The following is a 24,062-nucleotide window of genomic DNA, read 5'->3' on the forward strand; positions in this document are numbered from 1 at the left end:
AGATGGACTGACTTGAATGGCTTGAAAACTCCGAAGATTCATCTTTAATATCATCTTGTCGTCTTTGGACAAGGCGGGAAGCTCGCTGTTTGTACAGCTGATGTATTGCTGATTCAAGTTCATTAATCAGTGGCACCTGTAAAAATACAACACACTCCGTAACACCAAACTCTTCAGTTGCTTACTTATCTGAGGGTTCCATTCTATTTCCGGATTTCTGAAAAAGTACCCTCTATGGACAGAATAATCATGAACTCCCAATGGGACACAAATAGCAATTCAGTATTACGAAGTTTAGGAACCATCTCTTCTTTTAATCCATACATAGGGCTACAATGTCCGGGGCCTAGTTATTGGAGTAAAAGTTTGGTTAGGAAACTTAACGCTGCAGTATTAGTAAAGAGAGCAAGTAAAGAAATGTCAAAATCGTAGTGCTTTTCTTTCAGAATAAAGTGCTTGCAAGTCTTTTAAAGTCCATTTTTGATTTTCAGCAGCATCATCTACCTCAGAAGTTTTGTAGCTTAAAATAAACCATTATCGCTATGCAATACTGAAAAAACGCCAGGGCTCCACGAGCAGGTAAGAGCGGGGGTCTGCGCACTGCCCAATTCTGGACGCTTAAACTGCTCCGCCACTCATGTGCGCCAAGTACCTTACGGGAATGTCACAACACATCGCAGCCTGACGACACGTTCTTAAATGCGAACTGCATCCATTTACGTTAGTAAGGCAAATAAAACTTCTAGCCTTCACTAACCTAAAGTCAGTATCTCAAAGTCAGAAAGCTCTTCCTATTAAATGTATTTGCCCATACTTTGTCATAAAATAATAAAATTCCTCACATGAATTATCAGTTTACAAAGTCCATGAATTTTTCCAGGTTCATATCCACAGCTAAGCATTCACTTGGTTCACACACAGTACAAAAAACTTATGGGATGAAACCTAACTTAAAAAGAACAAACAAAACTTTCTCTTTATCAATATCTTACATTATAACCAAATGCTATGAAACTTTCACAAAACACTAATGACCACTACACATACCTGAGGAAACCAGAAATTCTAGTTTCCTGATGGTTAGTGCAAATGGAAAACACATTATTTAGGGTTTGGGAACACTGGCACCAAGTGTGACAGCAGCTTCCTGAACTGAACAGACTGCAAATGGAAAATAAAAAAAAAAGGCAGGTGGAATTCAAAGATGTCTGTAATAAAAGCACTTTTATACACTGGCATGATTCCATTGCAAAAGCAGCAAATGCTCCCATAAAGATCAAACCGATGGAGTTATTTTAATCTCAAATAGGCCACACCATGGACAACAAGGTCCCCAGATCTGCACCGATTATCTTAGACAACTGAGCCCGCGGACTCGATCTTTAAAATTTACGAGTAATTTTTTTAAGGCAGTCAGTGCTGCATTCCTGTGACTTACACTTCCCACCCCCTTATGTCTTCACCCCACACAGGACGGAAGACACAGGTGCCTGTGCACCTAAGGTGTGCGCTTTGTGTCCCGGAGACTGTCGCCACTCCCGTAGCGTGACAGCGACACACCCCAGGTGGCATCCGACAGCATTTAATTATTCAATTTATAGTTAAAATTCCGATAATGCAATTTTTCTGTTTAGGTCATTAGAGTGCTTTTCAACAAAGCCGAGAAAATTCTGAGAATAAAAACTTCAAGACGCGTTTTCAGCTCTTTCAGGTTTCTTAACGATATCGATTTGTCTCAAGAGTATGCACCATGACAATTTCTTTACCCTCTCCAAACTCAAAACTGTTCTTGACTATTATGATTTCAAGACCAAATTTAAGGCGAAGAACACAAGGAAGGGGACTATAGGGAAACAAAACGATGGAAAGTTAAAATGATTTTCAAATAATTAAAAAAACCTAAGTTCAAACTACTTAAACTTTTAGAACGAAACAGAAAAAAACCAAACCGATGTTTATCTTTCTATGGCTTTACCCTGAAACAAACTTTTATAGTATAACTAAAATGAAATTCAAATGTGTCTACTTATTCCTAAACATTTCCAAGGTGACAATTTATGACATTAACTCAGCAGCAACCTCTTAATAAAACTCCACGCATATGAAAATGTCAAAATGAAATAAAATACTCATCCTTCAAAGAAAGGATCATCTGCCTCTGTTTTAATGAAAATGTAGTCACTACAGGGGCACCTGGGTGTCTCAGTCGGTAAAGTGTCCGACTTCAGCTCAGGTCATGATCTCACAGTTCATGGGTTCGAGCCCTGCAGCAGGCTCTGGGCTGACAGCTCGGAGCCTGGAGCCTGCTTTGGATTCCGTGTCTCCCTCTCTTTCTGTCCCTCTCCCGCTCATACAAGACTTAAGTAACATACAAGACTTAAGATCTTCTCCAAAAACATTGATCTAAGTGACTCTGTGACACCATACAAGCACACTCTGAAGTCGACTTCTCTAGGAACATAGTGATTGAAATCAATCAATAAAGTCTCCTGCTAACCATTTTTAAAATAGTAAGCGACTGAAAACTGTATGAACTAGACGTCCTAGTAGTCTCTAATGCAAAAATGGGATCATCTAGTTTACCACATTACCGTCAACTTTTCGGAGTTAAGCCTACAGTTACAAGTATGTAAGTTTACTGAAGTAAATTAAATTCTACGGCAAAGGTTCCAATACTTCAAGAAAAAACTCCACAGGGACAAGCGTCACTTACAAAGTATGGTGCGTAAGCGTCACTTACAAAGACAATGACCCTTCTTCTAGTCACAGAGGGTTATGACAGCAGCTTCCATTATGCCCGCTGGGCTCAAAAGGCCTTTATCGGTGGGAAGGACACAACCGCCAGCTGACAGCTGAGTCCACTTCCTGCCTTGACTCTAGCCCCCTGCAGCGTCAAACCGGTTTCTTTCCCACCCTCGTACTTGTCGCCCTAAGCCAGTGACCTGCCACAAGGGATATCATAGCTAAGACTATAGCTGCTTCTTCAGAAATCAGGTGGCAAGACAAGAACATGACAAATCCTACAGACAAGGCTTGGTGAAGGCTCTTGGGCTGCATCTGACCACAGACTGGCTACAACCCTTAAGATCCATTAGGAAGACAGTCTAGAGCCATTCTCTGGTGACCTTTGGCTTTCATAGATTGAGGTCATCAACAGAGACAATAAAAACTTAAGATACTCCTTTAAACGTACTATGCTTACGGATTCTATGCTAAACCACACAGCTAAGAAAAAGGGAAAAGTGTGCCCTCTAATCCTGCATCACTTGAAAGCTGAGACACAGGATATTCAAAGACTGTATTTTATTTTTTCAAAGATAAAGTCACAAAGTCTACAAATACTTATAAACCAATGCATCACGTATATTTATCTTAAAAAAAGAAAAGTCAACTAAGAGTTCGTTTGAGAAGGGGATCCTGTGTGCAGTGAATTTTAAAAATGCAAATAAATGGTATACTAAAATGCAAAAAACTATGCCAAGTGACTGGCATACTAAAAAAAAAAAAAAAAAAAAAAAGAACTTGGAAGAAATGAGATCTTCAAAGAAATTATGACCAATGAATGGTTTCTGAAATCGATGAAGCATAGGCTTATTTAGATGAAAAGTATCAGCAGCCATGGTGACCAACTTTTAGAGTTAAAAAAAAAAAAAAACTAATAAAATTTTGTAACTTTATACACATTTTGAATTACTTGTGGAAACAGTTTAAAGGTAGTTAAAAGTTAAAAGGTAGTTAAAGTTAAAAGTAGACCGGAACCATACCAAAGAAAATTCCATCAGATGAGTCCCTTATATTCTAATAATTCAGGGCAGGCCAATAATATACCACTGTGTTAAAGAGGACTTGCCAAAGCCTTATTTAAATATGCTTTATCTTTTTTGTTGTTGTTTTCAACAAAGCCATTATGCCGCCCCCAAGACAGAATGCCGCTAATGAAGTGAGGAAAATGAAGCATGGCTTTTCATCACTTCTAGAGTTGAACTCAGTGGATACTTTCTGAGAAATACAAGAAATGATCTACACAAGGCCGTCTAGACCTCCCTAATTTTGCCTTAGTCAAAGAGATTAATATTTTTGCATTCTTACCTTTTCACTGAAACACTCAAGCAAGTCTTGGACATACCCTCGCATTTCTTGCAAAAACTTATACCGTTCACCAACACCCCCAGAAGACCCTTCTAATCTCTCAATAGCCCTGGTGGCGTCCACTCGGCTTTGCAGGTGTTTCTCATGCTGCTGTCGATTCGTTTTGTGCAGTTCTTTCACGGAGTCCAACCTTAAGAACACAAAAGGATAAATATAACACATTTACATCCAAAAGTCTACGCCGTCAGGACTCTTGCAATATTATAATAATGCATTTAGTTCCACTATTAAGATACAAAAATGCTTGGAGTGGCATCTTTTCATCTGCACGGCTTTTTTCTCAAAAAAGCAAAAACAAAAAGGCAGTTTACAGACTTCACATCAAGTTATTTGGTGGGCTAACCAAAATCTGTTTCGCTTTTCCCCCCATATCTTGACTACACTTTTTCAGAGTCCAAGAGGTACAAACTCAGAACTGTCTTCAACAAGATCATGGAGTGGCATTTTTATAACTTTTCGAGGCTTCCACAGAAGTAATCCAAGAAGGGAGCAGAACAAAGTATGAAGTCATCTTCTGTTTAGCTTTTGAAGATGGGCCAGTGAATCTTCTTTGCCGACATTCTGCATCTGCTACCCCAGACTACATGTTGCCTGAGGGAACTGAAAGCTAGGACAGGTCTTTAAGAAGTTGATCTGCCCTACCTGTCTTTAAGCTGTTTCTTTACCAAATCAATAGTAACGGGAGTCATCTCATTACTGGGAGTTTTGAAAGGGACTGTATTATCTGTTTTTTGAGATTTGGCATCAGATGATCCATAGGCAGTGTAACTATAAGGAATGCCATAGGATGAACCATAAGGTATCGTCTGGTAAGTGTTCTGGTAGTACATATTCACTTCAGTGGGCTGGCTTGCTTGAACCTAGAAAAGAAATGGGATATATATGAAAACCAGCAGTTAATCATGACTTTGAGATTAAAAAGCACAAACTGCAAAAATATACACCATTTTCCAAACAGTATGTTAACTGAAATAAGTAACTGCAAAGTTCTTCAAAATCAAGTAAAAGTAGGGCAGGATGAACATTCTAACTCGTATGGGACTACTGAATTCATTTCTAATAATTTTTGGGAAAACAGAATATCATACAAGTTTGGGTAGGAAGGGACATAAAAAAATAATCCAAAGCCATCACGTTATCAGTGGAAGAGAATAAATGACTTGCTACAGTGAGAAAATAAAGACAAGCAGAGACTAGAAACTGCCATCTAAGTACCCTATTTTCCTAACATAACCCAAACGCATGCAAAACACTGGCAACAAAAACAGTTTACATTTATGGATCACTTCCACTGTACTACTTAATAAAACTTGTTTTAACTACTGACGAAGAGATTTTTCATCAAAGTTTTTGAATTAAGTTTTCACATTACGAGAAGAGAAATCCATCTTCCACAAAATAATTTTTAAACTCAGAAGCGATAAGCTATACAGGAAAGAAAGATTTTATCTAAACAGTGGTTCTCAAAGTCAGCGTGCGCCAGGATGACCCGAGCGTGGTGGCTGGGCCCCCAACCCAGTTTCTCATTCACTAGGTCTCAAGAGGGTGAACATTTGCCATTTCTAACAAGCCCCCAGCTGATGCTGATGCTGCTGGTTGAAGGATCACTCGGAGAAACACTGGTCTAAGAAACCATCACTCTGTTAAGTTGCAAAGGATAACAACAGTTTCTTTCTTCTAAAAGCTTATCAAATATATGTACCCGCACGTAATTTTCTTCATTGTGTTAGTTGGATGAACGACAAAGATTCAATTCAGTATCTTTGTGATTTCACAAAACAGGCACAAAAGGTTTCTTGTGTACTTTCTATTTTTGAAGTTTAACCTTTTAGTTCTTACCTGAGGGATATTGATTCCTTTTCTTATCTGCTCCTGCTCCCATCGGCTGAGTTCTTCATCTTGTTCTCCAGTTACTAGAGCATCATCATCACTCCCCTCAATGCCTGCAGCCACAGCAGTGGGGAAAATTAAATACCAGAAAAGCAGGGAGGGAAGAGATGCTATCCTGATACTTCACAAAAATTAAGCAAGACAATCGGTATTAACTCAGTTTTACTAAAATGTTGATTACGATCTCTTCTCCTTTGATACCCCTTGCTTGTCTTAGACACAGCATTCCTTGAAGCAGAAGGCATTACGCAGTAGTTACACCCAAGGAAGGTTTCCTAATCTCTGTGAGCTTGACGTCAAATCAACAAAGGGAAGAGCAGAACGTAAAGGCCTCTAAAGAATGCGAGGCTGATTATATAAATGTATGCATGTAAAGTGCTTAACACGATACTGGCCACACAGGACGTGCTCAATAAACATGAGCCATCAGAGTCATGCTACAGTTTTCAAAAAATTCCAATAAGACACTGGTACCCAAGCAGAAAGGGTCCTCAAACACTAGATATTGCTGAGGAAATGTGGGTACTTTTAATCTGAATACAGTATCGAATATTTAATACAATGCAACAGGCTTACTATACTATTTAAATCAAGTTACCTATTTCCTCGGCAATTTTTTGTCTCTGTGACTTTTCTTTCACAGAAAAAACTATGCGACGTTTCTCATCATCATCTTCATCATCACTGGCATCATTCTCATCTTCTCTAACAAGGCGGCCTTTCCCAGGCTCGCTGTCATGAGGAGTGAAATCTCCTAATTCTCGGGCCATTTGACGCTTTTTCCTTGCAGCATGTATAAAAGCTGCATCTGGAATTTCTCCTGGAAACAAGTGGTAAGAATTGTAAAATATGCCAGTATTAGGGTATGAAGTTTCTATTTTTGTGAAAATATAAAGGGTATGGGGCACCTGGATGGCTCTGTCAGTTAGGCGCTGACTTCAGCTCAGGTCATGATCTCACAGTTTGTGAGTTCAAGCCCCACATAGGGCTCTGTGCTGACAGCTCGGAACCTGGAGCTAGCTTCTGATTCTGTGTCTCCCTCTCTCTTTCTCTCTCTCCCCCTCCACCACTCATGCTCTCTCTCAAAAATAAATAAGCATTAAAAAAAAAAATTAAAAAAATAAAAAGAAAATATGCAGGGTAAAATAACCTCACCAAGAGAGCCATGTCATAGTGATGTTCTAACGTTAGTTGCTGGTACCCCTTTCCCCAACTGTGCCTGTAACCCAACTGCTTTCTTTTTAATTTAGCTTAAACGGAAACCTAAAGTCACTAAATATACATATATATGTAAATCATATACTGGCAATATGCATGGGGGGAAGATCCACCACCACAGCTTTGCTTTAACTGTAATTTTTTTTCATTTTTAAGAAATAGGCAAAAGTAATCAAACCCTATTACTAAAATAGAAAGCAGATAAGTTTAAAAAGTTGCCCACAAGCTCACCTTAAAAAACTATTAGATTTATAGTATATTTCTCTTGCATATAGTTTCCAGGTCACCTGTAGGCATACTGAATATATAATTCTGTACTTAAGTTTTTTTTCATATTAAAACACACTAAGTTTTTTTGCATGTTGTTGTTTGGCAAAGCATAATTTTTAACAGCTTAACAATATTCACTAAACAGATAAAGCATAATCTACTACCTGACCTTTCACCTCCAGTAAAAATTAACGCCTTGCCACCTGTCTAATGTTATTTTAATAGCTATGTAACATCCCATCATGTAAATGTACCGTAACTTACTAAGCTGTTCCTCTCCTGCCAGACATTTTTTCTAAGCACTTTTTTACTCAAAATCCTATTGCCCAGGAAACAGATTTGCCAACTATTTCCTACAAAAAAGTAAAAAGGAAGAAAGTGTGGGCATAAAACTAATTGCAATGAGTTTTGCTTTTAGCAACACTTCTAAAAAAGTTAGTGTCTTAATCTGAAATACTTTAAAACAAAACTTTAGTACCATTTATCCATTTACTTGAAGTCCCGCACTGGCTTTGGATAACAAAAGTGCCTGACAATGAGCTTGGAAAAACTGGCAAGTTTCTACTTCTCTCACTTTATTTGCAAAAGGAAACACCTTGGCTGCAAACAGGGATGTCACAAGAAACACCACGTAGCTAACTCCTTCCTTAACCATCTTTACACATGGCCCATTCTTGAGGGCCTCCTTCATTTCTGAGAAGTATCTGCAAGCACACACCTGGGCGGAGAACATTCAAAGAAGATAAAGCATTTGAAAAAGCTCCACCAGCTTTTGGCTTTTCTTCCTCCTTCTCACTTTCCATGTCCATTTCATCTTCACCGTGTTCACTGATGATAACTCCGTCTTCTTGACTGGTGTCCTTAATGTGTCCTGTTTTGTCCAAGGGTGGTTCACCTACATTTTTGAGAAAAGTAATTAAAATTTTAAATAAAACGTGTAAATTGAGAAGGCACTTTTTATTCGTTTATAGGCTCACTTTGAACGGTTTTAATTGTTTATTAAAAAACCCACTGATTGTATGAAAATGAAATATCCAACAACAGGCATTAACTGTGAAATAAAAATAATATAGGGGTCACAAGGACGCATCGGAGGCCCTACTCAATTCTATCTTGAGTTAATCTCATCAAAATTTTACTAACTTATCAAAATTAACTGTTTCTTCCTCTAACCTCCCATTGGTCACTGCTCATACCTCTTTAAAACATCATTTCATTAAACCCTAAGCCCATCTGAGGCAGCTTTCTATGAAGAACAAATGCTTAGGGACCAAGTAAACCTCTCTGTAATGAATACTTTAGGATCATCTTCTTAGTTCATAACCATTTGTCACCCATCACCTGACGGGGTGAGACCCGAAAGTCCTATTTACACAATGTAACTGTGATCCCATTGCCATGACTGAATGTTCAAGATTGGATCTGTGACCGAGGCAGAGACAACCTTATTGTCTTTCTGGGAATCTGGAACTGAGACAGAGAGACAAGTCAGAGACTGGGTAGCACTAAAAACAACCTAAACCAGTAAGGGAGCGGCAGAGGGGCCATATTCTGCCGTATGGACAGAGGAGAGAACTCTAATTCGGTGCTAAAGCTCAGGCCGTTCCTAAGACCACTTGAAAGACTGCTTCCTGCGACCGCGTTCCAGGAGGCACCACTCACCACGCTTATCTTTACAGAGATTTACTTTGCTTTTAACTCAATAGTCCCACTGTACCATCAGTCCCAGGCAAAAATCACAGAAATCAGAGTGTTAATCTTTACCTTAAAACACTGAACCTGGCACACAAGAGGCAGGGTGACTATAATGAAATAGTAAAAGTTTATCCTAAATATTTATTCTAAATATTCTAAATGTTTGTATTGTTTCCCTAGCATGGTCCCCTCCTAAAAACTGTTTCAAAAATTCTATTCTTCTCAAGCCATATCCTACTCCCCTAAATAAGAATCTCAGGAATACCACTCCTTCACACACACACTTTTGACTAAAATTTAGGTCATTGTTTAAGGCTCTTTAGTTGTTTCATTTACCATCCTGCCTCATTAGCCACAGCCTTCCTTCTGAAGTGCATTCTGATGCTCGAGGTGAAAAGTCCACTCTATCAGATGGATATGGTTACACGGGAGTCAAACGCTACCCAAATTTCGTTCTACTCTAAACCCACACTAAATCAGTGGCTTTTAATAGAACCAAAAGGTCTACTAGATCAGATACATTCAGAATGATTTCTGCAGATTCTAAAAGACAGAGCAAACACAAATTATGACTGAACACATACAAGCGCAAAACATGGTGACAGTGGGATTGTTTAGTGGTCGCACATTATCCTTCCAGATGTCTTTGTAAAAAGAGACACCAAATAACCTTCTAGGCTCCTCTTGTACTCTCAATTTCTCCTACTACCATCAGGAAACTTGCTCTCACAAACATTCTCTTTACCTTGAACTTGGCGAGGCTCCCTCTCTCCTTTTTCTACCTAGACACAGGTTTCTTGCTATCAAAAGAACTTTCCCTTCATCACAACGGTCTCTACAGCTACTGTCCTCTACTTCTTTCTCTGCCAAGCTTTCCCAAAGCAGTGTGGACCTGCTGCCTCCTACTTCGTCACCAACTTGGGTGCATCAGCCTAGGCGAACGGCCTTTACCTTCTCTCGTTCCCAGCTCCCGTACCAGCTATCCAAAGGCTGCAGCTACAGCTAATTCATACAATATTGTTGAGCAAGTTAGCAAAAGATGTCTCTTCAGCCGAACAGACACAAAGCTTGGCTAATGGACTTGCCCCTTCTGCCAGATACCCTCCTCCAGAAAACAACAACCCTGTCAATGGCCACTCCTTGGTCCTTTCTTTTCCTGACCTTTCTGGCACTATTTCATACAACTGAGCATCTTCATCTGGAAATTTTCCTGTCCCTTCTCCTTTGACCTTTATGATTCTCTTTGGTAAATCCTCTTGTCTGTGTGTACACTTATTACAGATAGAAGTCTTCGGTCCCCAGAAATGTTTCCTTTTTGCTGCTCCCTCATCAGTTCCATTTACTTTTGGTTTTAATAAACACCTCAAGAAGCACCAGGCCTAAACCTATTATGTCCCACTGTTCACTGGCTATTTTCGCTCAAAGTCAAGTTTAAAGGCAAACTCACTATTCTAGGAATACCCATTTTTGTGGTAGGTATTTTGTTGATAGGACCTTGATTTGGAGATTAACGTACCTCTCTGGCTGTCTAAGGAGAGTTGCACTAGGAAGAGTTCAGGATTGTGAGCTGATTCTGAAAGAGCTCCATAACACCATTAGTTCAAGGGTAATGATGACCACCTATAACACACAGGCTCTACCTTAAGGGAGGACATTAATGAAGTTATCTGGCAAGTGTATCAGTTATGTAAAAGTGGAAGACAGGTCACGGGAGATGGCCTCATAAATCTCAGACTTGCTTCAATTACTAAATCCAACGGTAAATGGTCCTTTCTTTCTTCTCCTGACCTTACTTGCACTATTTCACTGCACACGGTTGGTTCTCAAGAGATTTGGGGAAAAAAGAGTTTCCTAGACTCCAAAATAATTGGTTCCCCTAAAAATATCCTCCTCCCACCTGCCTTCCCTTTTCCCGTATAGAATAAGGAACTGTTCTCTCAGCCACCACGGCATAAAAGCTCGAACTTAACTATTTCTTTTAAATCCGATATCGAAAGCAAAAATCAAGGCTACCAAGTCTTCCCTTGGAACATTTCTGAAATAATCCTTTCTTTCCATTTCTTCTCCCACACCCACAGCAAACATTTTTAACTCATCCACATTTTTCCACTGAGTCAGGAAAAGCCTCAGTCTCGCTCAACTGAGACCTTTTTAAACCCACTATTAATGGATCAAAGCTGGCCCTTGAGGTTAAACTGCTTCAGGCCTCCAATCTCTCCTTGTGCTGATCCATTCTGCATGCTAATACCAGGCTGAGGTTTCAAAAAATATTTATCATGTCACCATCTTGGCAAGGCACCAAACCCAGCAACTCTAAACCCCTTACTGGACACTAAACATCCTTCACAATCTGTCAACAATGCACCTTTCCCCCTAAACCTCTACTTCCTCTACAAAATCATCTCTTGACAGTTGTACTTGCCCTTGCCTTAACTCACTTTAACCTTTGATAACAGACCCACATTTTCTCTCTCCCGTCTTTTGGAATTTAAATTATTAAAAAAAAAAACAAAACAACCCAGCTTCATATTCCACTGTACCCATGAAGCATTCCTTCCCCTGCCTCTAAAAAGAAAGTGCAGTTACCCTTTAAACCATTCATTGAACATTCTGCTAAACGTTGGGTCCAACTATACATTTAAGTGATGCTGTCTCCAAAATCAGACCGTACATTTTACATATAATGACGTACTTCTTCACATTAAGCCTGTGGCTGAAAACCCGTGAACTAATAATTCTATCTTTAATTCCAAAGAATAAAAAGATTTCCCTAAGGCTTTGCATCAGAATAACTCAGACTGCAGCAAACAATAATGGATCTACTTTCCCCAAGACAAATTAACTGCTTAAAAATTTCGAGCTTCCGTTGTAAAAGGATGTGAGAGCTGCCTATACGGTGTAGGCAGGGGCCTCGCAGTGAGAAGTCTTCATCCATGTATCTGATAAAGTTGCTACATGAGAAAGTATTACCAACATTGCAATGAAGGCATTCCTAAGAGTTCTCCAAGAATTAAACCAACAGTGGAAACGTCACCAAAGAAAATGAGCACCTGTTTCTATAAAACGAGAACACAGGAATGTGCGCAGTAATACCTCAAACGGGAATAAACCTGTGCCTCGGGTTTATATGGGAAATTTCCTTTCTCTGGTCAACCACAGTCTGAACACCAGCAGAAAAATTGGGGGAGAATTTAGGCACTGTAGCTGAAACATTCCAGTGGCAATGATTGGGTCTTTTTAAAATATGCATTGACAGTGCAACTGTTGTTAGAATTAAATAACAGAACTGTATCGATATCCACTTTGGACCCTTGACAACAGAGTCAACTGAACAAGTTCACGATGTATACAGCAAGTCCACTCAATCCCCGTGAGAAAGTTTTCGCTTTGTTGTTTCAAAAGAATCCAGTACTATCAGTTTGGTACTTACTGTCGGCTGAGGAGTTGAGTTCTGTTTTAATCTTTGATTTTTCAAGATCTTCTTTGTATTCTTTCTTAAGTAATTTTACTATCTTTTTGCTGTAACTTGATTTCTTCACTTTGAACACTTCTTCGTTTTCTTAAAAAAGAAATTAAATAAAGTCTGTAGCGATCATTTTCAGACAGTATCTTCCAACTTCCACATGATCTTATGTACTTTTCTCATTCATCCAGACAGATACTCATACACCCCAAATCATTACATAATGTGAAGTTATTCCAAATCTGTCACTGGTTCTCAAGAACTGAAGTCAGCTTCATAAATGAACCTCATATAATGCAAACCTGAGACCCTCTAAAAACGTGTAACACACGCAGCGGCACGAAATTTTCGTATATCCTGTTGTCTTTTTTAAGTCCTCTATCCCAAGAGGAAAATAAAATCATTGAAAAAGCACTTAGTTACTGCATTACTTAGGTATCTGAAACAAAACATCCAAAATCAAAAGGTTCTGGGTAACAGAGCTGTCAAATCTGAGTAAATCTAGATTCACCACAAACTGACATTATTCCAAGACTAAACTGAGAGCAAAGCACTTTTCAAAAATAAGTTTTGGTAGGTATCCACGTCTTTGATTTGAAGAGTTTAAAGTCAAATGCAAACACTTTGCCAAATAGTTTCTGCATTAAAAAAAAAAAAAAAAAATTCTGGCTGTAGTCCCCTCAAACAAAATAAGAATTAACAGATAGGCCAGAGAGCAACTGCCTACCTTACTGGAAAGATGAAAGCATCTTGTATGGAGATGAAGATATCTACAAGCCAAGTCTTTTTTTATAACCTGCCCTTAAAACTGGCTTTCATAAACACATACTCAACTGGCTGGGAAGTTAGATTTTAGACTCATTTATGAACAGAAATCTAAATCCACTGCAGCCTGGTTTCTCACACCCCAATGGATACATGGCCTTAAACTACTATTACACCGTCTCTCTTCGTTGTCCAAAACGCAATGCGAGCGAGAAAAAAACCGGACATCTGTACCCCTACTTAGTTTCACGGGGAAACTGAGGCTCGGCGATTGCAAGGAACTGGTCCAAGGTCACTCAGAACCAGAGCTTCAACTCCGGGATTCTGTCCCCAGACGTAGGACTCCATACTAACCCAGCCTTCCTAGTCAACGGTATCAGATCCCCCAAGAGACGTGGGCATAGTGACCTGCAGAAGACTCAGACCGTGCGCAGAGTAGACAGGGGACCAAATCCAAGTTCTCCCTGAAACACACCCGCCAGGAAAGAAGCAGGACAGGGGACACTGAATTTCCACTTGAAAACCTCAGAATGACTGAACTGCGCTCCCGCCCCGCAGAGGAGGAAATGCACAAGAGGACGGTGAGGAGGAGGCGGTTGTTAAGAAAAGGCTGGTGGCGGCGCGGGAACACGTCCTCTGCCGGGAGCAGAAGGCCGGAGGCGGAGAAGGATGTGCAGCAGGTCGGGCGCGAAGGGGCTCCGTTCCGGGCTGCGGGGGCTGGACGTCCGGGGAATGCGGGGACTAAAGGCGGGGGCCTAGGACAGGGATGTTAGTCTGGGGCGCGAAGCGCGGCGGTTACCTACCTTCCTCCTCGTCCTGGAAGCTGAGCAGGCTGGCCCGAGGCACCTCTTTGTTCTCTCGCGGCCTCTTGCGCGGCTTCAGCCCGTTGCCGGGCTCCGCGCCGCCCGGGAAGCAGCCCCCAGCCTCAGCCCCGGAGCCCGGGGTCAGCACGGAAGGCGGCGGCAGCCCCGGGCCCTGCAGCGACTCCCCCCCAGGGGCCCTGTCGCCGCCGCCGCCAGAGCCCGGTTCTTCGCCGGTGCCCGGCGGCTGCAGCAGCGGTGGCGGCTCCTGCTCCTCATCGCGCTCTCGCTCCTCCTCCTCCGAGTCATTCCGCTTGCGCACGTTCACTCGCCGGGCCTTTCGGAACATTCCCGCGGCTCGCACGGCGGTCTCACACCCGCTCCCACACGGCTGCCCCGGCAGCTCCAAGCTCGCGACGGCGCACGCGCGCTTCCCGGAGCTCCAGCCGGGTCCTGTCTTCCCTCGTTCTACCGCGCACCACCGAGCGCGCATGCGCTCGCGCTCTCGCTACGTGGAGAGATCTCCGCGTCTCTCGCGAGAACGTCAGCTTTTCGCACCGTCCTCTGTCGGCGTGGAGGACTGCTGGCACGGAACTCTGGGGCTCGGGCCCTACCCGATGGGTCACAAAGAGGATCATAGAGACGAGAAGACAGAGTAAGCGCTGGCGACGGTGCTGCAGTGCGTCTTCCGCACTTACGCAGAGTAGTCACGAGAGGAAACCTCCCGCCAAGCGGTGGGAGGGGCAAATGGAGGAGACGAGGATAGGTGGGGGAGGGGCGGGGGCGGGAGAAGGGGCGGGGGGGGGGCGGGGGAGGGGGGAGGAGCCAGAAAGAGAAACCAGGTTTAGGGAGGGAAAGTAGGGTGGGATTGTCTTCCGCAACCCAGGAATTGAGCTGTGATATGGTAATTATTACTTACTCTATTGAGTCACACTTGGTATTTCTACAGCTTTGTAGCTACAGAGCCCTTCCAAAAGCATTGAATTTCGTTGATGATAAATTGTTTCCCGGCCTGGTATTTTAGCCCCTTTCCACCGAAGGCAAACGTGTTTTAGTGCTTTCGAGAGAACGCCAAGTGTACGAGGCGTTCTGAAACGTAGCTGATTTCAGAAACGGAAGGCAAGTCGATTTGCCGGAGTGGGGATGGTTGTGACACATTTCAGGCTTGCGTCACAAAGGTAACCGTCTCTACTGGCAAGGCCCAAGCTGGGTCCTGACTGTGAGGCCGAACTCACGGGCTTTCCCGTCGAATCAACCGACTTTGAGGCCTTTTCCTTCACGGGGGGCGCATATATGCGAATTCCTTTTCATGTCTCACAATTCGAAAGGCAACAAAGGGCATTCGCACGGTGCAAAAAAACCCACCCACCGCTTTCCAGTTTGGCAGCGGTTAAAAGTTTCTCACGATCCTGAGATTTCTGTGAACAGAGAAGTAAATTATGGATATTTTTTTGTGAATTATCCTTTTTACACAGTGTGCAAACTGTGTTTAGTTTAACGTAAATTGGAGATTGGTTGTGTCTGTACGTAAGGTGTTGGCTTTCCTTTTAGCCAGCTGCATGCCGATCTACTGTTGGAATGTACCATGATGTATTAAACCAGGACCATAATAATTGATATTAAGGTTATTTCCAGTCTTGCTGTAGTAATCAAAGCCATAATGTAAAGCGTGAAAAAAATGGTCTCATCTGGAGAGTGAACTAGATTTGGAATCGCTAGATCCAAAGGTGTGCATTTGTAATTTTGCTAATTCTAAATTGCTCCTTATAGAGTCTGTGCCAGATTGTACTCTTACCAGCAGATATGAGAGGGCCTATTTTGCCTGCCACATCCTGCCAAAATTTCACTGGAGATTTAAGTTCCAAGTTGAAGCAGAAGATCCCAAGCCCACCGAGAATTTCTATGTCAGGCACATCTGCCTCTTTTCTCTGGTTTTCTTTGATTGGTTTTGAGATCTGCCCAGTGGGACCCACTTTTGGAAACTGGAAAGATGATTTAGGCTAAAAGCATCCTCTGTAACGTTTTCTTCCAGTTAATAGGAAAAGTTAGTAATGGCTGGCTCCCTTTCTGCTTGCATTACTCTAAGTTCTTATATTCTGGCTGTTCAGCATTGATTTATGTTCTGATTCCAACAGAGTGTTTCATTGGTGAAATTGAACCCCAGTTCCCATCACAGAAGATTCAAATTGTGCCTGATCAGCCTCCAGACACCTGAGCCAAGAGACAGATTTGCAGTAATATGATTAGGGTCGAGGCAGCGAACATGGAGTTCAGAGCAGAATATGTTAATACCTTGGCTTAAAACTTCAAAAAGATCTTCCACTGTAAAAGTCGTGGTTGAATATGGAGAACCATAGGCGAGAACACGTGTGATTTTAACATGAGCCAAGATAGTAGTAGACAAAGAATGTATTTATAACTTTGACAGTCTACCTATTCAGATAATTAAAGGGCAAAGTTAAACACTTACAAGTTATTTTCCCGCACAAGCAAGCCAAAGGTCCTTCTATAGAGGTTGTAGACCTTGTGGGAATTAAATTCCTGACACTGAGTACCTGCCCTGGTTGCCTGTCAACCAGTATATTATCCAAAACTAATGATTTTATAAACTGCTTCTGTGTTTTAAGTATAATAAACTGATTTGTGTATTGAACATACTATGTCATCACCATTCAATATTGGAATGTCTTTATTCTGGGGAAACAAAGGCAGTTTACCTAGAATTGTTGCATCTGTCATTTCGTTTGAATCAGTAAGTTAGTTCAGTTCTTTTTTAAAAAGTCATCTTTCTAAGCAACAATTCTGTTTGGATTCTCTCCCCTCCCCCCCCCCCCCCCCCACTGAATTATGACTTTGCATGGATTAATTGAACCATAAATTCAGATAAAATAGGCAGACCAGTTTTGTGTTGTTTGCTGACTCAGTATTAGATGCCGTAGTCTAGAACAATGGTTACGAAATGCAGGTCTGTGAACCTGTGAAAAGTTTTCCCGAGTCAGCTGCCAAATGAGAAGAGGAAAAACAGTCTGTCTGTGTAGAGGAGCCAGATGTCCTTTCTTGGGAGAAAAAAATGGTCCTTTATTCTGAGACTGTCTTACTTTTTCCATGTTAAGATTCTAAAATCTCTGGGCACCTGGGTGGCTCAGTTGGTTAAGCGTCAGACTTCGGCTCAGGTCATGGGTTCGAGCCCATGTTCGTGGGTTCTCCCAGTTCGTGGGTTCGAGCCCTGTGTCAGGTTCTGTACTGACAGCTCAGAGCTTGAAGCCTGCTTTGGATTCTGTGTCTCCCTCTCTCCCTGCCCCTCCCCTGCTCCTGCTCTGTCTCTAAAAATGAATAAACATTAAAAATGTTTTTTTAAACAGTAAATCTCTTCTATGAAACTATGATGGCATATAATAGTGTATGTGTTTGTTTTTGCATTTTTTGTTTGGCAAACTAAAAAGTAGTGAAAGCTATGAATCCTCCTAAATTTTTTGTTTTATCTAAAAATCTTATTTTGTAGGTGAAACCTCATAGTCTAGGAATGCTTGATCTAGGAATTTTTCTTTTCTTTCTAAAACTATAACTCAATAATTCTATTCTGGAAAAAAATCACTTAATAATTTAAATATCCTTAGAGCTTGCATTGCTGAAGGCAGTTCTTCATTAACTAAAGTAAAATGTAAGCTTTGCAAGAGAAGAGAGTTTCTGTTTTGTTCACTACTATCTTCACAGGACCTATAGTAGCACTGGCACACGATAGGCATTAAATATTTGTTGACTGAATGGTACTAAACATTATCTGTTTATTTAATTAGTGATAAATGTTTTATCCTATGTTGATACAAATTAAAATTTTCTATAGCTTATATACCTTTATTCTCAAAACAAGATCACAATACGTTTGTTACAAATTACTGAGTAGATGAGTTCTTAAAGCGGTAAGTTCCCATCAGCCTTTGAGAACTGCTTCCTGTAGGGAGAAAGGCACTCCCCACCCAGCAAAGGCTGGAAGCCTGGGCACCGATGGGCACCTGATCCAAGGTGGGCCAATCAGATTCTCCCAAGATTTTGCCCTTGAAACCCAGACAATGAGTCCCCCGCCTGTGGCTGGAATTGCAATGAACTTAAGAGCCCAAGAAAGCCATAAATTACCATGTCAATTCAAAAGCTGAGAAAACTAGTGTGTGTAGTGGGAGAGAAGAATGAAGCAGATGTGCTAGAAGGTAGAAGACAAAACAGCAAGTGGGATTCTCACGTCTTCCCTAGTTCTTGTTCTCAATGCTTCTTGAAGCAGGACAGCACTCCTGGCTGTCACAGCTGGCTCCCTGAGATGCCCCCAGAATCCTTAGAGTAAGTTTCTTTTTGGTTTTGTTGCTGTTGAGTATGTTTTATTGCGTGTGTGTGTGTGTGTGTGTGTGTGTGTGCTTAAAATAATTCATGTTTGTTTCCATTGGTTAGAATCAACGCTTAGGACCAAAGAATTCTAATAAAGTAACTAACAGTTTAATTTTGTAGCAGTGTTAATTTTAGCTGGCAATTTATACAAGTGTGTTTTTTTAATGTTTACCGGCTTAATAATTCTTTAGCTTTACTGTATTTTTTTAGAGAGTTTTATTTCTTTTTTTTCCTTTTGTCAAGATATCCATAGAGATATGTTCATTGGCATTTAAGTCACAAGCAAATGTGAAGAAAGCTCTTTATCTTGCAAGTATATAGTTATTACAAGTACAGAGAAATAGTACTCCATCCAGAGCATGTGAATGATCCTATTAAAAATGTTAGATAATTTCTCAATTCTTTGTCTCAAACTTCTGTTGAAATGTAGTCATTATATCTACTTCCTTAAGATTATCTTTCCTTTCAAACCATTATTATTGATGGATTCAGATTAAAAGATTCAGCATTTTTTTTTTTTTTTGGCCACATTAGAATTTTCCGTGGAGAGACACTCAACTTTTTAGAATGTTTTGACATTCAACTATAATGGTTTATTCCTTCGTTTTCTGAAATGACAGTTTCTTCAACAAAAAGAAAGTGAAATTTCTTTTCATCCAAATTTAGAGTGTCATAATAAAAGTAAACAATGTTTTATTTCCTTGCATGGAAATACTGAGCTTATTCAGTATTTTAAAAATACATCTGCTATTTAGACCAAATAATTCTATTATTATCCATTTATTCAGCACAAGTTATTGAACATATGCTTTATTCTAGGCATTGTGTGAGGCAGTAGAAACAACAGTGAACAAGACAGACATGTTCTTTATTCCTTCTAGACCTGTATTCAGGTGCTGGAGACAAACAAGTAAATAAAATGTAATTACTAACTGCAGTTAATATTATGAATAAATCAATAGGATACTACATCTTAAGAAGCACAAATATAAAATGATAGAAACTTTAATTTGATTCATTTCTACTATGTGTCAAAGGCCATTTAAATATCTTCATCATCAGTAAATATTTAAGAATTTCTAGAATTGAAGCAAAACATTTTTGTTTAAGATTACAATTACTAGCCCCAGGGTATCTCCTTGAGTAAACTTTTCTTAGAAAAAAAGTACTCTTTTTTTCATGTAAAACGAGGAGCAGTTAAAATAATTTTCAGCCGTTCAGTATTTTGCATTTCTTTTTTCTTCTTTCTTTCCTCCTTTTTTTTTTTTTTTTTTTTTTTTTGAGTAACCTCTACACCCAGCATGGGGCTTGAATTCACAACCCTGAGATCAAGAGTCACATGCTCTACTGATTGAGCCAGCCAGATGCCCCAGTATTTTACAAAAGTGTAATTTTGTAGTCATAGGTACAGATATGATATTTATATTACATTCATAGTGGACACTTTATAAATGCATCTAAGAGCTATATTACCAATGCAAAAGCAAAAATAGTAATGCAGCCTCTCTGAAAGAACTCACTCATTTCTGCGAGCTCTATATCATTCATGGATTGCTATCTGGCCTTCTCGAGGAACAAGTGAAAAGAAGATACATTATTAAAAACAGCAGAGTTACAAGTATCTTTTCTAGGTATAAAACACAATGTTTCTTCTGTGTTATTGAGTGTAACTAGAGGGCAACAAGGTGTATAATAAACAGGTTACCTTGCCGTATAATTACATAGGGAAGCATCAACTCAAGATTCCAAGTCCTTAAAAATTAAGTAGACTTTAAAAAATAACCTTTCTCTAATTAAAAAGTACTCGTGCCCATTTCGAAATTCAGGAAATGCAGAAGAAAAGAAAGAAAACAATCACTTATAATCTTAACACTTAATTTTTAATGCATTTCCTGCCAGAATTGTTTTATGAACATTCATTCATTTGTTCCCAGTGGCTTCATCATTCCCATACATCATCTACTCAGAGTTGGTTCTCTAACACCCTCAGCTCTAATAATCGTATCCGCCACTCTACTTTGGCTTGCTACCATAATGATTGCACCTTGGACCTTCTCCAAGTCACTGGGAAGTTACTCGGTGTCTTCCAGAACCGTTATCACTTCCGTCCTTCCAGTCTGCTTACTCTACCTCCGGTTCAGTGGACCTATCACTGTTCACTGCCCATTCTCTTCCTCCTGCCTTTGTTTCCCTCCTTATTGAGGTTGGATTTCATGGGACAAGATTATCTTCACTCCCTTGCCACAACTTCAACTCTCCTCCCCTCTCCCCTTTGTTACACTCAACCAGCAAAACTCTAGCCATAGTTGAGGCAGAACTTTCTGTATCTGTTCCTGATTAGCAACATTCCTGATCTTAAGTGGACTATAGACTTCAAATGGACAGTGAATACATTATTTTTTCTTTATGATACATTGTTGTAATATGCCTTTCTGTCTGAATCAGACATGTGAAGTAGCCAAATCATATGTAAGATTATATAAGATTTTAATAATGTAATCCGTGAGCTCAAATGTATGGATAAGCTGATGGATTTACATACTCTACAAAGTCTATTTAGTCATCTGTTTTCATCTGTGAAACATTTATAAATAGCAATCATTAACCTGGCTAGAATTTTTTTTTTTTTTGAAGACAACCTGAACGAATTCTTCAGAATAGAGATTTTATAAGGGCACATTCTCCAACCAGAGAAAAATTTACATGACAAACCAATTTCAAAAGGGCAAGCAGTTCTTCCTAATTAAAAATTTTTTTTTCTTCCTAATTTAAATTTTTATAAAAGCCTTGACTACTTGGGAATTAATGAGCAGCCACCTAAATCTCTGAATCAAAGAGGAAACACAATATGATATAAGTTGGCTGAAAACTCTAAAAATTAAAATGCTGATAGTTCCATATAAAAATATATGGTACACAGCTAAAGGTGTACTCAGAGAATAGTGTATAACTTTAAACTGTGTGTAACCAGCAAAAATTTGATCGGAATAAATGATCCAAACTCAGAAATGACAAAGCGAAGCCAAATCCTCACAAAACAATTTGAAGAATATGGAGAGTGGAGGTATTGAAAGAGAAAACTGTAATTAACAAATTAGAAATAAAAACCAAAATGTAGGTATTATAAAGAAAATCTGGCCCAATTCTAAAAAGCAATACGAAACACACACACATACCACCCACAACTTTAGATACAGCCAGAGATAAGGAAGAGCCAAATTAATGATGTGAAAATGTTATATGGAACCCAGCAATAATACATATGAAATTCTACAGGAAATGTATTTTCTAGCAAAATATATGTTTCACAAAACCGACTTGAGAAGAGCCTAATGACTCTTAAACCAATAAGCAAAAAGAAGCAGGAAAAATATTAAAGGAAGAGGTAGAGTCTGGGTTAAAGATGTGGGAATAACCATAGAGTTGTTACCAGTCTTTTCTCCCATCACCCCAATGAAACCATGACAAAGACCTTAAAAGATATAAATGCATGGCGTTGAGATCATGAAAGAGCCTTCTGCACTTGAGAGATTTCAGTAAATTTATCCAGTATTTTTAATATGTGTCCTTGGTCAGGTTTACTCTCCCAGAGCATGAGATTAGTACAACACCTCTTCTCAAAGCCCTTCTTATGTCCCCAACTAGTAACTACATAACCCTTTACTGAAAAGATAGGACCATCAGAGGGAACCACATCTACAAACCTGCTTGTGTCTCTACTCCTCTCCCTTGCCTTCATTCATGTCGATCAAAAAAGAATCCTTCCTATCTAAAATTAATCTATCAAGGTATGTACTGTATTCTCTTTCTTTAAGGACTTCACTCTATCGGCTATCCCGTCTGTCTGCGCTTCCCATCAGCACACGCACCTACTTTAGTGTGTTCCATCCCAGAACTGCCTTGGATGTCTCACCCCAGCTCCCTTTCTCTGGTCCCCTTCACAGCTGAACTTCACACATTGGTCTCTACTCACTGCCTGCACTTACTTCCTCCTCTCCCAGTCCGACTTCTGTCTCCACAACTTTGCTAGCACTCCTCTTTCAGGGTCACCAATGACTTACTTCTTGCAGATCCAGAGGTTACTTCTATGTCCATCTTATTGGACCTATCAACAGCCTTCAACCCCATCTGACCCCACTCTCCTGCTTGAAACACTGTCCTCTCAATAGCGTGCAGGAGCTGGCTCACGTGAGCTTACAAGAGCTGATTATACAATCTCTTCTCAACTTCATGTTCAGTGATGTCACGTTGTGGCTTCAAATTGGCCATGATGGGAGGATTTCTACCATAGAAATCAGTATATGCCTCAAACCAGATCTCTTTTTCCTGGAGAGCTGGTTATTAAATATTTACCAGAACACCACTGCTTCAAAAACACCCCAGGCTCATGTTATTTCCCTTTTCACTAACCTTGCCAGCCCTTTAGGGGATCTCCTTCAAATAATCACCAAGTATTCAAGTGTTTTGTTGTTTGATCCTGGGGTCCCCTGCCCCTTTTTTACCTCTCTTGTTAGGTGATTGAATTAAATCATATGGCTTTAATTATTAACATAAAAGGGATGACCTTAGGCCTGTGACCAATATGGACCAGGCAGTTGAATTGAATTAAGTGGTAAAGTTGAATTCAGTTAAGTAGCAGCTAAGTAGTCTCCTTTGAGAAATTCCTCCTGGCTTGCCCTAAGCCCAAATGGACACTGAATGCCTGACCGTGGGATACCGAGTAAGCATGTGATCTGGCTGCCCCGATCAACTAAAGTTATCTGATCTACTAAAATATAAAGTTGGGCATGCAAAACAGCCCTCTGAAAATGAGTGAATTGATGCATATGTGATTGGATGGCAGCAGATCTTGAAGACACAGGTAAATTGGAGAGCACTTGCTCCCCAGGCTTTGTCTCTTGTACTGTTGATGCACTGCTACCCGTCCTTTGAAGCTACCTATGGCCTCTTGAGGTATTCCCAATGACCAATTGATTAGGGAAGAAAATATTCAAGTCTAGTTCACATATGGTTCCACGTGATATGCTGGTTCCACCTGAAGTGTGCTTTGTAGCATCATATAGCCCCAGTCAGGGGTCGACCTGAAGGAAGTTGCGAAGGGAAATCCTCCCCGCTCGTCTGGTTGCCTGCTTTGCCTGGGAAGAGCATGGCTAGAACAGATCAATTCTGAACTCAATTAACAGTCACTAATGGTTTGGTTGGATTACCAATTCTCAAGAGAATTAGTGTCAATGCCCTAAGGCATCCATTTTATGAAGTAAAGTAGCTTATCTTTTATGCATCTAGAATTAACTTAGCTTGTATGCATCTAGGTATGTTCCATCTTGGGCGAATTAGGAAAATAGTCACTCAGATCATTTTCTATATGGTTAATTCTCTTGCAGAAGCCAGACTAAGAAAGACTGGGGTGAATGGTCAGGGACTTGGGAGAAATG

At 40.3% G+C, this 24,062-nt stretch overlaps 1 protein-coding gene and 1 long non-coding RNA gene across 5 annotated transcripts in view; one reads left to right on the top strand and one right to left on the bottom strand.

Moving 5' to 3' along the window:
• The window catches only part of PAXBP1 (PAX3 and PAX7 binding protein 1), a 34,050-nt gene extending 19,223 nt beyond the window's left edge, over window positions 1–14,827 (bottom strand). The window contains exons 1-8 of the mRNA XM_047874365.1: window positions 14,254–14,827; window positions 12,653–12,781; window positions 8,246–8,422; window positions 6,638–6,859; window positions 5,989–6,092; window positions 4,792–5,009; window positions 4,090–4,279; window positions 13–136 (exon numbers count right to left, since the gene is read on the bottom strand). Coding sequence (XP_047730321.1) covers window positions 13–136; window positions 4,090–4,279; window positions 4,792–5,009; window positions 5,989–6,092; window positions 6,638–6,859; window positions 8,246–8,422; window positions 12,653–12,781; window positions 14,254–14,743 — 1,654 coding nt within the window. The 5' untranslated portion in view covers window positions 14,744–14,827. The remainder of the gene's footprint in view (window positions 1–12; window positions 137–4,089; window positions 4,280–4,791; window positions 5,010–5,988; window positions 6,093–6,637; window positions 6,860–8,245; window positions 8,423–12,652; window positions 12,782–14,253) is intronic.
• LOC125174710 (uncharacterized) overlaps window positions 14,776–24,062 on the top strand; it is a 34,999-nt gene continuing 25,712 nt past the window's right edge. For 3 of the 4 annotated variants that reach the window (XR_007155524.1, XR_007155522.1, XR_007155521.1), the window contains exon 1: window positions 14,811–14,905. This is a non-coding gene — a long non-coding RNA (uncharacterized LOC125174710). Of the gene's footprint in view, window positions 14,906–24,062 lie in introns of all 4 variants that reach the window. The other variant, XR_007155523.1, reaches the window with a different exon arrangement.

The sequence above is a fragment of the Prionailurus viverrinus genome, chromosome C2 (assembly GCF_022837055.1).
Source record: "Prionailurus viverrinus isolate Anna chromosome C2, UM_Priviv_1.0, whole genome shotgun sequence".
NCBI lineage: Eukaryota > Metazoa > Chordata > Mammalia > Carnivora > Felidae > Prionailurus > Prionailurus viverrinus.